The sequence below is a fragment of the Chiloscyllium plagiosum genome, chromosome 27 (assembly GCF_004010195.1).
Source record: "Chiloscyllium plagiosum isolate BGI_BamShark_2017 chromosome 27, ASM401019v2, whole genome shotgun sequence".
Lineage (NCBI taxonomy): Eukaryota > Metazoa > Chordata > Chondrichthyes > Orectolobiformes > Hemiscylliidae > Chiloscyllium > Chiloscyllium plagiosum.
This window is the reverse complement of record NC_057736.1, coordinates 31,979,054-31,991,691: the sequence shown is the minus strand read 5'-3', so window position 1 is coordinate 31,991,691 and position 12,638 is coordinate 31,979,054. Positions and strand designations below refer to the sequence as shown.

General features: G+C 38.9%; 1 protein-coding gene across 5 annotated transcripts; it reads left to right on the top strand.

Annotated features, from left to right (window-relative positions):
- Positions 1–1,626: 1,626 nt before the first annotated feature.
- On the top strand, positions 1,627–12,100 carry LOC122563721 (gap junction beta-3 protein-like). Of its 5 annotated transcripts, none has more exons than XM_043717860.1 (3): positions 1,633–2,065; positions 2,270–2,590; positions 7,686–12,100. In XM_043717860.1, the coding sequence occupies exon 3, from the start codon at positions 7,714–7,716 to the stop codon at positions 8,476–8,478; it is 765 nt and encodes a 254-aa protein (XP_043573795.1). In that variant the 5' UTR covers positions 1,633–2,065; positions 2,270–2,590; positions 7,686–7,713; the 3' UTR covers positions 8,479–12,100. The 5 variants fall into 5 exon arrangements, with proteins under 5 accessions (XP_043573796.1, XP_043573795.1, XP_043573794.1 ...); XM_043717859.1 differs by having other exon boundaries at positions 1,633–2,130; XM_043717861.1 differs by lacking the exon at positions 2,270–2,590 and having other exon boundaries at positions 1,627–2,130.
- The last annotated feature ends 538 nt before the right edge of the window (positions 12,101–12,638 follow it).

Here is a 12,638-nt window from a genome sequence, read left to right as displayed (position 1 = left end):
TGATGAAGGAACAGCACTCTGAAAGCTAGTGCTTCCAAACAATGAAAACACTCTGTCAGAAGTGAGCTAAGGGAAAAATCAAGATGTTGACCTGAGTCCACAAAACCTCCATGCTATCTACCTACCCAATCCTTCAAAGACCACCTCTGTCTGTAGGGGCAGGATTACAGATCACACATTGGACTTATCAAGCATCTCAGAACCCAACAAACCAAAGTGAAAAAAAATCAAGTCACCCACAATCCTAAGGGAGCACCTAAGAGACATACAACAGCACCATCAGCAGGAACGCAACAACATCACAACACCACATTTTACTTAAAGAATATTGCATCTGTATAGCATCTTTCACATCATCAGGGTACTTGATAAAGCTTCTATCCGATGTAAGATTTTAAAAAAACATAGCTGCATTTTGAATGTGTCTGCCAACATCTATCCATGAGCATAAATGAAATAAATAACCAGTCTTATTGATGGAGTTGGTTGCACAGATAGGGGGAGTGGTGATTATCAAGAAGAATGCCCCAGCTTGCCACTGAAAGGTATTTTTAATATTCACTTGAGAATTACAGATTATTTTGTAATTGAAAAATAGACCACCTGCCAATGCAGAGCCCCATCGATACTGCGCTGTGGACAGAGATTACTGTACTTGTTCAATTCCCTGAAGTGTTGATCAAGCCCTCAACCCACTGACTCAGAATTGAAATTGCTTTCCATGAAGTAAATTGCTTACTCATTTTTGACTCTCCTTGTTCTTTTTTCCATATGAGTAGTTTGCTGATTTTACTTCCTCAAAGTTTTCAGGAGTAATTTTCAGTGGAGATATTAACTAATCAACCCATTCAGAGATGTAATTATACATCACTGGAGTAGGTGAGACCTGAACCCAAACCCTGGCCTCCTGGTCCGTGATAGGGACACTACCAAAGTTTAGTATGGCGTTCATCCACAGATTCAATCAATAAGCACATCGACCTGGACCCAATATACCAGCCACTGCAGTGGACAGCTGGAACGGACAACCGGAAGTGGCAGATACAAATCACTATAAATGCCAGAGGAAACATCACAGAAGCGCTTCACAGAAGGCTCCCAAGCACTGAGGATGTCACCTAGACAGGGGATGAAACGTCTGCAACACAAATTCCCACCTCGGCGAACAGAACCACAACAGGGACACTGCCAGTTCAGGGTGAAGTTATGTTCTCAACGAGCTGTTCAGAGATGTCATTGCACAATCTCTCAGGCCTCCTAGTTCAGTGGAAGGGATACTAGCGTTGCACAAAAGCCACCATAAAATCAATCCATTCAGAAAGGTTATGACACATAAGCAGAGGGGACTGGAACCTTCTTGCTCAGAGATCGGGACAGTACCACTGCACAACCTGAGCCCTAACAGTGAAGCATTTACATTGTGGCACAGGCACTACTGGGATTTGAACTCAGAATTGCCCCTTTTTAACCAAGCAGATACTTTAACCAACTGAGCCACACCAGTCCCAGCTCAGAGTGAGGAGATATTTTCCAATCAATCTGTCCAGATGGGACTTAAATTCAAGCTCCCAATTCAGAGGTAGGGATGCTACCACTGCTCCATAAGAATTCTCAAGTTCAGTGATCTTTATAAATTAAAATGAATGTCGTTTCTGGACCTTGTTAATTAATTGCACCAGGTAGACTAGATGTTTCCAGAGTTTTGAAGCTCAGTAAGTCAGACTCAACATTGACCACCAAACATCCAATAAATTGTGAAGTGGTTGCTCCCCATTATTTAGCGCCACTGTTTGATATATGAACATTGCGGAAAGTCTTTGTTCCAAAGTTTAACCTTTCCTGATTCCAATTAGTAAAATACACCCTGTTGACCACCAATACAGCAGTTGATAAGTGTGGTACTGGAAAGGCACAGCAGGTCAGGCAGCATCTGTGGAGAGAAGTCAGAGATAATGTTTCAGGTGAAGTGACCCAGCCTCAGAACTCAATTGTCAGTCTTATCACAATGACGTTTATTTAATGAAGAAAATGAAAGTGTCAAACTGGGGTTGAAGATGTTCTGAAGGTAGACTTGCTTCACTTTTGACTGAAGTAAAGAATGCTTTCTTTAACATCCAGAACATACTGAGAGTGAGTGTTTCAAACTATCGCAGGCTGTGAATGGTTAAAAATAAATTGTGAAATGCACTTAAACAGTGCCTTAAAAAATGTACAATTACAACGCAGCAAGGTTTAGAAACTTTCCGCTAACCACTTCTGTTATTTGCAGCAAAATAAGAAGTCTTCAAATCCACTGGCAAATGGCAGTTTTCCAAATAAAACAGGAAAGCTTTTCTAAGCGTTGTGGATTGTTATCCGTGGGGAGACATTACATTACAGGCTAATAACACCTTGCCTGTAAACCTGTAACGTAACAAAAAAGATCTCCTATTTACTGCCGTGTCATATAGAAAATTACATCAGGACACACCCTAGAATAATGAGAAGTGCAAAACTGAAACCCAGCCAATAGATTGTCCGCGAGCGACCGGAGACACTTCAGTTCTCAATAGTTTCAGGGGCTTGGAAGTTGTAACTGCCGAATTCGCCGGTGAGTATTCCTCTGAACACACTGTCTACTTTTGAGATCTCTTTGTCCAAATCAGACGTGGAACAAGATAGAAAGAACTAGCCTGTCTTTTGAGACTGGTCTTTGTCTGAGCTAACGTTGTAAACTCTTTTAAAATCGTATCTTCACATGACAAAGTTACAGAAACAGTTCAGGGAAGATCCGGTCTCAATCTTTGATCAGCATTTTAAACAGTCTCCAGTCTGAGAGCCCCCCCCCAGTGCCGGGAAATGAGGGTGAACTCTGGGCACTGGTATGTTTACTTATATTTAATCTGAAGTATCTCCAGAACAGAAAGAAAGGTGTATCACTTGGGGGATTTAAGTCTTTCCTTGTCGAAATCTATTCAGTTAAGGGATGCTGCGTTTTAATTAAAACAGGCACAGTCAATCAGCGCACCTGAAATACTGCTGAATTGTTTCCAAAGACTACGCCAATTAAATTTAATCAGATTCACTCCAACAATAAATCTGGCAGTCTGATTTATGTACGTTAATCCGTACTTTATGGGAACTGTCTTGTGATTTGAAGTTGTGCCTGTCAATAATTAAGGAGCATAAAACTCCTGCTTACCCTCTTTCTATGTTTCTAAAGCTTGCTGTTGTTACATTTTGTGCCTATAAGTCATTGAATTGTATTTTAAGGGTTTCCACAAACAGAAAGTCCACCAGTTTAAATCATTACTTTTAAAAATGTTTGATGGTATAATGACGATAGGCCGCTGCGCCATTATTTATTGTTTAATTGTATTTTATTTTGAAAATATAAAATACTCAGAGGAAGCTCTCCAGCCCGAAACCTGAATCCTTCAGATGTTAGTATGAGAGTACAATTTTACAAGTTGCTTTGAATCAACTAAAATATACCCAGATGCTTGGCACTGCACCTTTAATTGATGAAAGGCACTGAGTTAAGCTTTTCTGAGGGGATTTTGTCTCTCCCTCTCTTTTTACAGTTCCAGATCGCACGCCATCACGGCTGAAAAACAATTTGTCTCCCAGAACCTCTGGCAATCTTAATTTAAAGCTGGCTGGTGCATCTGTTGTCCCTTCCTCTGAATCAACAGTGAATTGAAAGGCTGTAGTTCAGATTTGGCCAAGGAGAGAGAGCTGTGTTGAACATAATTTGCATTTGTTGGATTGAGAGATTTAACACAGCTGTTGGTTTTCGCAATAGTGCTCAATGATCATCCCTCTGTTGGCAATTAAAACTCTTGCTGAACTGTTGCTAATATGTGGATGAATCTCCCTTTCTCTCTCTTCCTATCGACTTTTAGGCCTTCATTAAGGTTAGTTTATTTCAATATTAATTTCCCTACCTAACATTGCTGAACACTGTCAATACCTCCCCAAGTCTTTAACAGCTTTATATCTGGGAAAGGGTGCTGGTTGTTAAACCATAATAAATATAACATTTCAGGAAGTTCACATCGTTAGTCACTTCACACAGCTACCACTTCATATTATAGGGCATTATGTAGCATAATTCCTGTTTCAGTCCCATGAGCTCTCTATGTCATTCTTCCACAACTGCAGCAGTTGCCCATTGACCTGCAGTGAGGGTGAAATTGGTTAGAATCTGTAAAAGGTCAGCTCAGCTGGAAATAATGTGGAGGTGCTGGTGTGGACTAGGGTGGACAAAATCTGAAGTCGCACTACATCAGGTTAGAGTGCAACAGGTTTATTTAAAATCACAAGCTTTAGGAGGTCACTTCACCTGACAAAGGAACAGTGCCCCAAAAGATTGTGATGTTAAATAAATCTGTAAACTGATGTTGTGAGACTTCTGACTAAGCTAGAAAGCAATGGTTTCAAGGTTAACTTCAGGAACTTCACCAGCACATTGCTGAGAGAACGTTTTACTAACAAATCTGCTATTTGTTTGGGTAAGTCCAGAAAAATATCCATCTTCTCAAGTGAATGTAAATGACTCCATTTCAAAGAGAGCTGTCCCACAGTGTTCTGGCCAATATTTGTTCCTCACCCATAATGGATAACAGATTGTCTTCCCATTACTGGCCACCCTTTTGTCTGTGGAAGTTTTCTGTCTGCAAGTTGGATGTTGCATTTCCTACCTTATAAATATGACAGTATTTCAAAGTACGTAAGTGGCAGTAAGTACTCAAAACCTACTGAGTTTTTGAAGTTAAAAATCACACAACACCAGGTTATAGTCCAAAAGGTTTATTTGGAAGTACTAGCTTTTGGAGCACTGCTCTTTCTTCAGGTAGCTGTGAAACAGGATCATAAGACGCAGAATTTATTGCAAAAGATCACAGTGTCATGCCTGCCACTGATACGATATATCAAAGCTTTTTACTATCAATTGAGCATTTTTGAAACAGCATACAGCAATCTGACATAAAGACCAATGTGATAGTGACCAGATTATGTGTTGATGGAATGATAATTATTGGTCAGAAAAAGTTCTTCCAAACAGTTCCTACAATCTTTTGTCTCCATCTATAAGAATCAGTAAAGCTGCAATGGTAAATGTCATTAAGAAGCAAGGTTTCCCCCCACCCCGGTCAAATCCAGAATTTTCACCATTAGTCTAACCTACTTTTGGATAGAAGGCAAAATGCATTGGCATCAACATGGCAGCCCAATTTAAATGGCAAGGACTGCATTAGAATCTGAATCAGAGAAAATTAGCCCTGTAAGTGAGGAAGCTGGTGAGTAAGGCCGTAACTCATGTCTTGTCATTTAGTGCTGCACCCCAGAGCTTCAGTGTATTGTAGTGCACCATCACCACTCATCCTCGGTACTATAGTTGTTTGGTAAGTGTTAAAGACACACAGCCAATAGCTATATGCTCTCAGCATTCCAATCGCCACCCAATAGGATTATTGACCTTTACAAGACCTGGCCAACCCTGTTTACATATATCACCAAAACACAAAATAATTTGTTTTAGGAACGTCTAAACGAGATCAGTCCATTCAGCTCATCAGTCCTGTACTGCCATTCAATTAGATCATGGCTTGTCTGTATCTTATCAACATCTTCCCACGTCAGTTTTGTAACTCCTTGTCAGATGGCCAAAAAACAGCTTGCAGTTTCTGTTTTGAAATTTTGAATTGATCAAAACTTTTACATTCCCAAATCAGGAAAAAGCCCCACATTCCATTACCTGTGCGAACATGCTCTGACTGTGTCCCTGATGCCCAACCCTCACACCAGAAGGAATACATTTTCTCTACGTGACCCTTGTAACTTTTTAACCTTCATATAGATTATACCAATTGCATCACCACTTAATCTTCTATATTCAGGAAATATAAATTTAACAAGTTGGCCTTGTAATTTAATGCTTTTTATCCAACATATCCTTCTGCAGTGCTTAGAATGGATTGATTTGATTAGATTAGTTTAGATTAGATTACTTACAGTGTAGAAACAGGCCCTTCGGCCCAACAAGTCCACACTGACCCTCCGAAGAGCAACCCACCCAGACCCATTCCCCTACATCTAACACTATGGGCAATTTAGCATGGCCAATTCACCTTACCTGCACATCTTTGGATTGTGGGAGGAAACCGGAGCACCCGGAGGAAACCCACGCAGACACAGGGAGAATGTGCAAACTCCACACAGATTGTACTGCTCCAAATGGATAAACCAATACTTTGTATAACTCGCATAAATTTTTTCACTTTTTCAATCCAGTTTCAATGTTCCATTGCCTTTTCTTTTATCGTTGTCCACTAATCCTTAATGGTTTTAGCACTTGGACTTATGTTCCTCTTTTCCATACTTACATTTTTTTCATCATTTAGAAAATAGCCCAGTCTACTTTTGTGAATCTAAAATGGATGCCCACACGCTTTCCCACATTGAATTCCATCTGCCATCATTTTGCCTATTTTCTTAATCTAGTCAGGTTATTTTGCAACTTTGTGCTCCCACCATCATTACTTATTGTGCCTTCTAAGTTGGCGTCACCAGCAAACTTGGACATATTTCTTCTGCCCTTTTGTAATATTTTGGGCTATGACAGAATTTTTCCCTTTCTAAACATGATGTCAGAAAGAGGAAGAAACTTCTACATTCCCAAGCTGGGTCAACAAAAAGTTAGCAAGAAGTTTTGGAGATCTTGTTCAAAGCCAAGCAGTTGTTAAGCTTGCTACTAACATTTCACAGTCTTCTTTTCATCACCCGTTTTCGCTAATCTTCCTGACTATCCTGTTTCCGGGTGGCATTTTCCTTTACCGCACTGACCTTGTTCAAGTAGCACCTCTTTTCCGGGAAATATATAATTTTAAAATCAAGTCCCAAACTTTTAAAAATCCATTATCAGTTTTCACTTATTATGTGGGAGTGACGTACCAAAATATAATGTTATTAAAACTCGTGTAAATCTGCAATATTTTTGATAATGCTAAGGATTCTTACCGAATTATTTCACTATGTATTTAATTATTATAAAGTTTTAAATCATATCATTGTTTAATTGGCTTTCCACACTAAACACAATTCCACCTTCATAAATCTATGCTTAAGGTCTTGATTTTTAAATCCAGGATCAACCGTAGTCTTTCGGCTCTATATATTTCTTAGACCCTCAAAATTTTTTTCAAAAACACAACTAAAGCTAGTGTTTATAGATTTCCTTTTAGCTATTGCTTACTCTATGGATGCCATTGTTCTCAACAGTTTTTCAATAGATGTTGGATAGTACAGCTTTTGCTGCATCATTGCATTTTCCATGGCCCTCTAGAAAAGATTCCTCATGCTTTGGGTTGATCTTAGAACACAGTTTCAGGGTGAAGCAACTGTCTGAAGGAAATGTGAACCCAACTCGCCCAGCAAAGTTTGAACCTAACTCATCCAGGAACAGTTGCCTGTTAATGTATTGCTAACTGTTACATGTCATTGATACCAGTGAAATATGAATATAGGCAGACAATCCAATTGTGTTTTTACCTGACATAACTTCAACTAAAATTGTCTCTTCAAGGGTTTGGCTTTCCCTGTACCATCCATTCTGTTCATCAATATTAATATCACTCATCAGTTAAACAGATGAAACATGAAAAGCAGTTGTTCAGTTTTTTTTGCTGTTCTTTTTGTTTTAGATTGACAAGTAAATACACTCCAGGTGCAATGGACTGGGGGACTCTGCAAGGTGTGCTCAGTGGAGTGAACAAATATTCAACCGGATTTGGACGGATCTGGCTCTCTGTAGTATTCATCTTTCGAGTACTGGTCTATGTGGTGGCAGCAGAAAGTGTGTGGGGAGATGAGCAGAGTGACTTTGATTGCAATACCCAGCAACCTGGCTGTCCAAACACTTGCTATGACCATTTCTTCCCCATTTCCCACATTCGGTTATGGGCTTTGCAACTAATCTCTATCACCACACCTTCCCTGATGGTAGTCCTTCATGTGGCCTATCGAAAAGAGAGGGAGCGGAAGCACAGATTGAAGTATGGCGAGAATTGTTCCCAATTGTACAGAAATGCAGGGAAGAAACACGGAGGGCTCTGGTGGACGTATTTGATCAGTCTAGTATTTAAAACTGGTTTCGAAATCGCTTTCTTATATATACTCCATCGAATTTATGATCGTTTTGATTTACCTCGTCTTGTCAAGTGTTCCATGTTCCCTTGTCCAAATATAGTTGATTGTTATATTGCCAAACCAACGGAGAAAAGGATCTTCACATACTTCATGGTTGGAGGATCAGCTCTTTGTACCGTCCTTAACATTTCTGAAATACTATACCTACTCTTCAAACGATGTTTTCGATGTTGCAAAAGGAAAAATGAAAGGGAAGAAGACACCGTGGCAAAGCCAAGAGGAAGACTTCTTCATAAAGATACTGTCGAGAATGGAATTTGTCTGGAGGAATACATCCACAAGGCCTAACAAGCACTGTTGTCAATCAGTATCAACATCTTTTTCAATGACATGTTTTGGAAAAGCTTAATATGAACAAAATGTTCTTATTTTTACCAGAAGAGATACAATGCTTATAAACAAATAAGACTCTGTGAGCAAGTATTGCAAAAGCCATCTATATCAGACTGGCTAAGAACATTCATACCAAATTCAATTTGATTCTTACCTTTCTATGTCTGTTTGAATTTTATTTTTACTGTAACCTTGTATTATGAGCAAGTTCAACACGTAGCTTCAACACCGTATTTGAGGCTAGTCTTTGAATTAACTCTAAGGTTATCAATCCACATCCTTACGATGACAAGTTACCAATGGAAAGTGGAAGCATTGTTCGAGTTTGTATTTTCATTGGACGAGCAGATTCATAGCTTATGGAACATTACCATTGAATAAGCAACAGCATGAATAGAGCTTACTCATGAAGGGACAGTTCAGGATTTGGAGAAAATTAATTCATCAATAGAGTAAAAAGGACATGAGCAGAGCATAGGCAAGCAAGTGAAGAGCAGAAAGCACATAACCACGACAGGTTTGACATACTCAGACACGAAGAACAATTGCAGCAGGAAATCTTGAACTATCAGAAGGAAAGCGAGAAGTATTGTGGAGGATTATGTGATATTTGAAATAATAGACAAATTACATCATGAACTGTACAATATGCCAGTACAGAGAATCACAGAAAATCTCCTGATTAAAATACGCTGTATAAATCAATGAACCTTATTGTAAGAGCAGCAAATTTCACAAATTTCCAAAAAAGATCTCCAAAATTATAAGTATTGGGAACAGAACTTGATTCATACAGTCACCATTGAACATGCCTCAGATTTTCAGCTCAGCAATCTCAACTGAGTTGTTCAGTGCTGAAACATTGCTGTATTGTTGGAAGTGCCACTTTTCTGATGAGGTGTTAAGTCAAGGTCTTGACGCCCCCTCAGGTGGATGTAAAGGATTTTAGTGCACCATTTTAAAGAAGAGCTGGGTAGATAATTCTGGTCAATAATAATTCCTGGTGAGCAACTATGTTAAAAGAGTGTTGTTTGTGGGATCTTCCAGTGCACAATTCACCTCATGTTTTCTACATTACAACAAGTGAATACAGGCACAAGACAAATCAAAACATTTCTTTCTTCTTGAGATTTAAGCTGGGTGACAGTGGATACTCAAGTTTTAGAAATAAGGATGCTGCAGTTGTCAACAGTTTGGAAATATTTGTGGTAATATATCAAGAAGCAGAGAAAGAGGAATGTTGCCATGGTGCACCCAGACCATAGGGCTGCTCTCTTATTAGAGAGAGATGACGGGAATGTGGTTATATGAGTGAAAGAAGTGTCTGGTATGTAGATCATGTGGTGCTGACAAGCACATGGAGCACAGAAAATAGAGAATGGAAAAATACATCACTGCCAGATTAGCATTCAATTCTTATTTATTGGAGAGCTGCATATGCATTATCAACCAGTTTTACACTGTCAGTGATGACACTCAGTGCAATCGGGTCTGTCTTCCCCCTCAACTATCATTATTAAGGTTAAGAGAATGGCACAATACATACATATGGATACCAGATTAAATAATTAACAGCGCCAATTGCAACAAAAACAATTTTAATTGTACTGTGTACGAAACAAAACCTTTGGCACAAATTGCCACACTGCCTGCAGACAGAATCAAATAATAATCAAGGCTATATATAGTGTTATTTCTTTTACTTTATATATTTGTTTACAGAATGTGTTCATATCACTGGTAAAGCCAGAATGTATTCCCCAGCATTCAACTGTGTGGCTTGCTTAGCTATTTCATTAGGAGAAAGTGAGGACTGCAGTTACAGGAGATCAGAGTCGAAGAATGTGGTGCTGGAAAAGCACAGCTGGTCACACAGCATCCAAGGAGCAGGGTAATCGAAGTTTCAAGCACAAACACATCATCAGGAATTCCTGATGAAGATCTTATGCTCAAAATATCAATTCTCCTGCTCCTCGAATGCTACCTGACCGGCTGTGCTTTTCCAGCACCACAATCTTTGACTTAGCTAGTTCATTACTCTGCATTGCAATAAGTCTGGAGTACCATTCAGACATCTTTCTTCAAGATAAAGAAGCCTTGCCTGAAGTTTGGACATTAAATTAAAGGGGTTTTTGCTTGGTCACTATTATTCAAAAGAGTTTTTTAATTCCAATTTTTTTTAAAAAACTGAAATATAAATAAACCAGATGCCACAGTGTGATTTGAAATCATGTCATTCAATCATTAGTCATGGCTTCTTTTATTACTACCTCAATAACCATTCCCTCACCACTGGATTTAGTTGAAAATTTTCCCATAATAAACCATATCAATAGGGTACATCATTATTCTTGATACAGATAGTTACAGATTTAAATGACTTGTATTGTTATAATTTCCTCGAATTTCTGCAGTGGTCCTCAAGACATTCACTGAAAAGGGGGAGTGACTTGTTGACATGGTATGATCTATTGAAATCAAAACAAGATTGAGCATTCAGAATTAATCTAACTGATCTTTGTTATCGTTTACAATATTGCAGAGAACTGCTGGAGGACTCAGAATCTGTAAACAACTCAATCACTGCTCAGGCTTGTGAGATGGTGGCACTTCAAATGATTTCTGTTATAAACTCAGTTGTAAATGGAAGCCCCAGTTAAACAGTATAACACGTGATTTGACAACTAGGCATGTGCCGATTTCCCCAACTGATACCATTTTATATTAATATTTATTGAATTTTCTGCACTAATCATGGATTGCAGATATTAAATATGGCTAAGATTGTGCACAAGAGAGAATCTCTTATTATTTATTTACAATAAGATTTCAGTACAAGCTCTGTCAAATTGGACTTGGCCTGATATTCTGGCTGTACACACTGCAATCCATACCTAAGTTATCAAGATGGAGCCAATACTCATGAGCATATCTCTGCAAAATAACCCATTCTCTTATCAATGGAGTCCCAAAACCTTAAATATGTAAGAGACATTGTCTATGTCACTCTTTACCCATTATTATAACCACTGTTATGAATTTAATTATCCTTCAGCACTGAGATTTTGTGTAACTTAGATATCCAGTGCCAAAATCCAGAATCATTTATTACTATAAATCCAAATCATCATTCTTTAGTTCCATCCTTTCAGAACCACGGCCACACAGTGAAGCTCACTGACATTAGGGACATCACACCATTTACACTCCATACTATTAGCATACTATGTAATAATAATGTAATGAAGAATAATTTTATGAAAGAAATTGCCACCCCTAATTGGTAGTTGCCCATAAGAGAAAGCTGAATGTTTGAACTTGAAAGGGCAATGGTGTCATTATCTATTATTAGATCGTATCTAGCAATGAAAAACTCAAACTGTGACTGGAAGTGCCCATTCAAACTTTGTGTCAAAAGAAGGAAATAGCTCTGGAGTCTGAATTTCAGACATAAAGATTCTCAAAAAGTATATATTTTTTTCTATCTTTGTTACATATTTAGTACATCTGATATATTGTTACTGCTGTCTACGTTTTCTAAATAAATAGCTTTAAATATATGGAGTCACAAACTGAATTTGTTTTGTTTTGTTCAGCAAGAAACCTAACACCATGTTTAAGATTTTTCAACCAACTGCTGAGATTTCAGCATGTGTAGAATTGTTTTCTCAATCTCTGCGCGAGTTTTTTTTTGTGTAGAACGAACCCTAATTAAATCCAGGGAAGAGGTTAAAAACAAGGGCTGCAAATACTGGAAACCAGATCCTAGATTAAAGTGGTGCTGGAAGAGCACAGCAGTTCAGGCAGCATCCAAGGAGCAGTAAAATCGATGTTTTGGGCAAACGCCCTTCATCAGGAATAAAGGCAGAGAGCTTGAAGGGTGGAGAGATAAATGAGAGGAGAGTGGGGGTGGGGAGAAAGTAGCATAGAGTACAACAGGTGAATGGGGGTAGGGATGGAGGTGATAGGTCAGAGAGGTGGGTGGAGTGGATGGTGGAAAGGAAGATAGGCAGGTAGGACAGGTCATGGGGACAGTGCTGAGCTGGAAGTTTGGAGCTGGGGTGAAGTGGGGGAAGGGGAAATGAGGAAACTGGTGAAATCCACATTGATGCCCT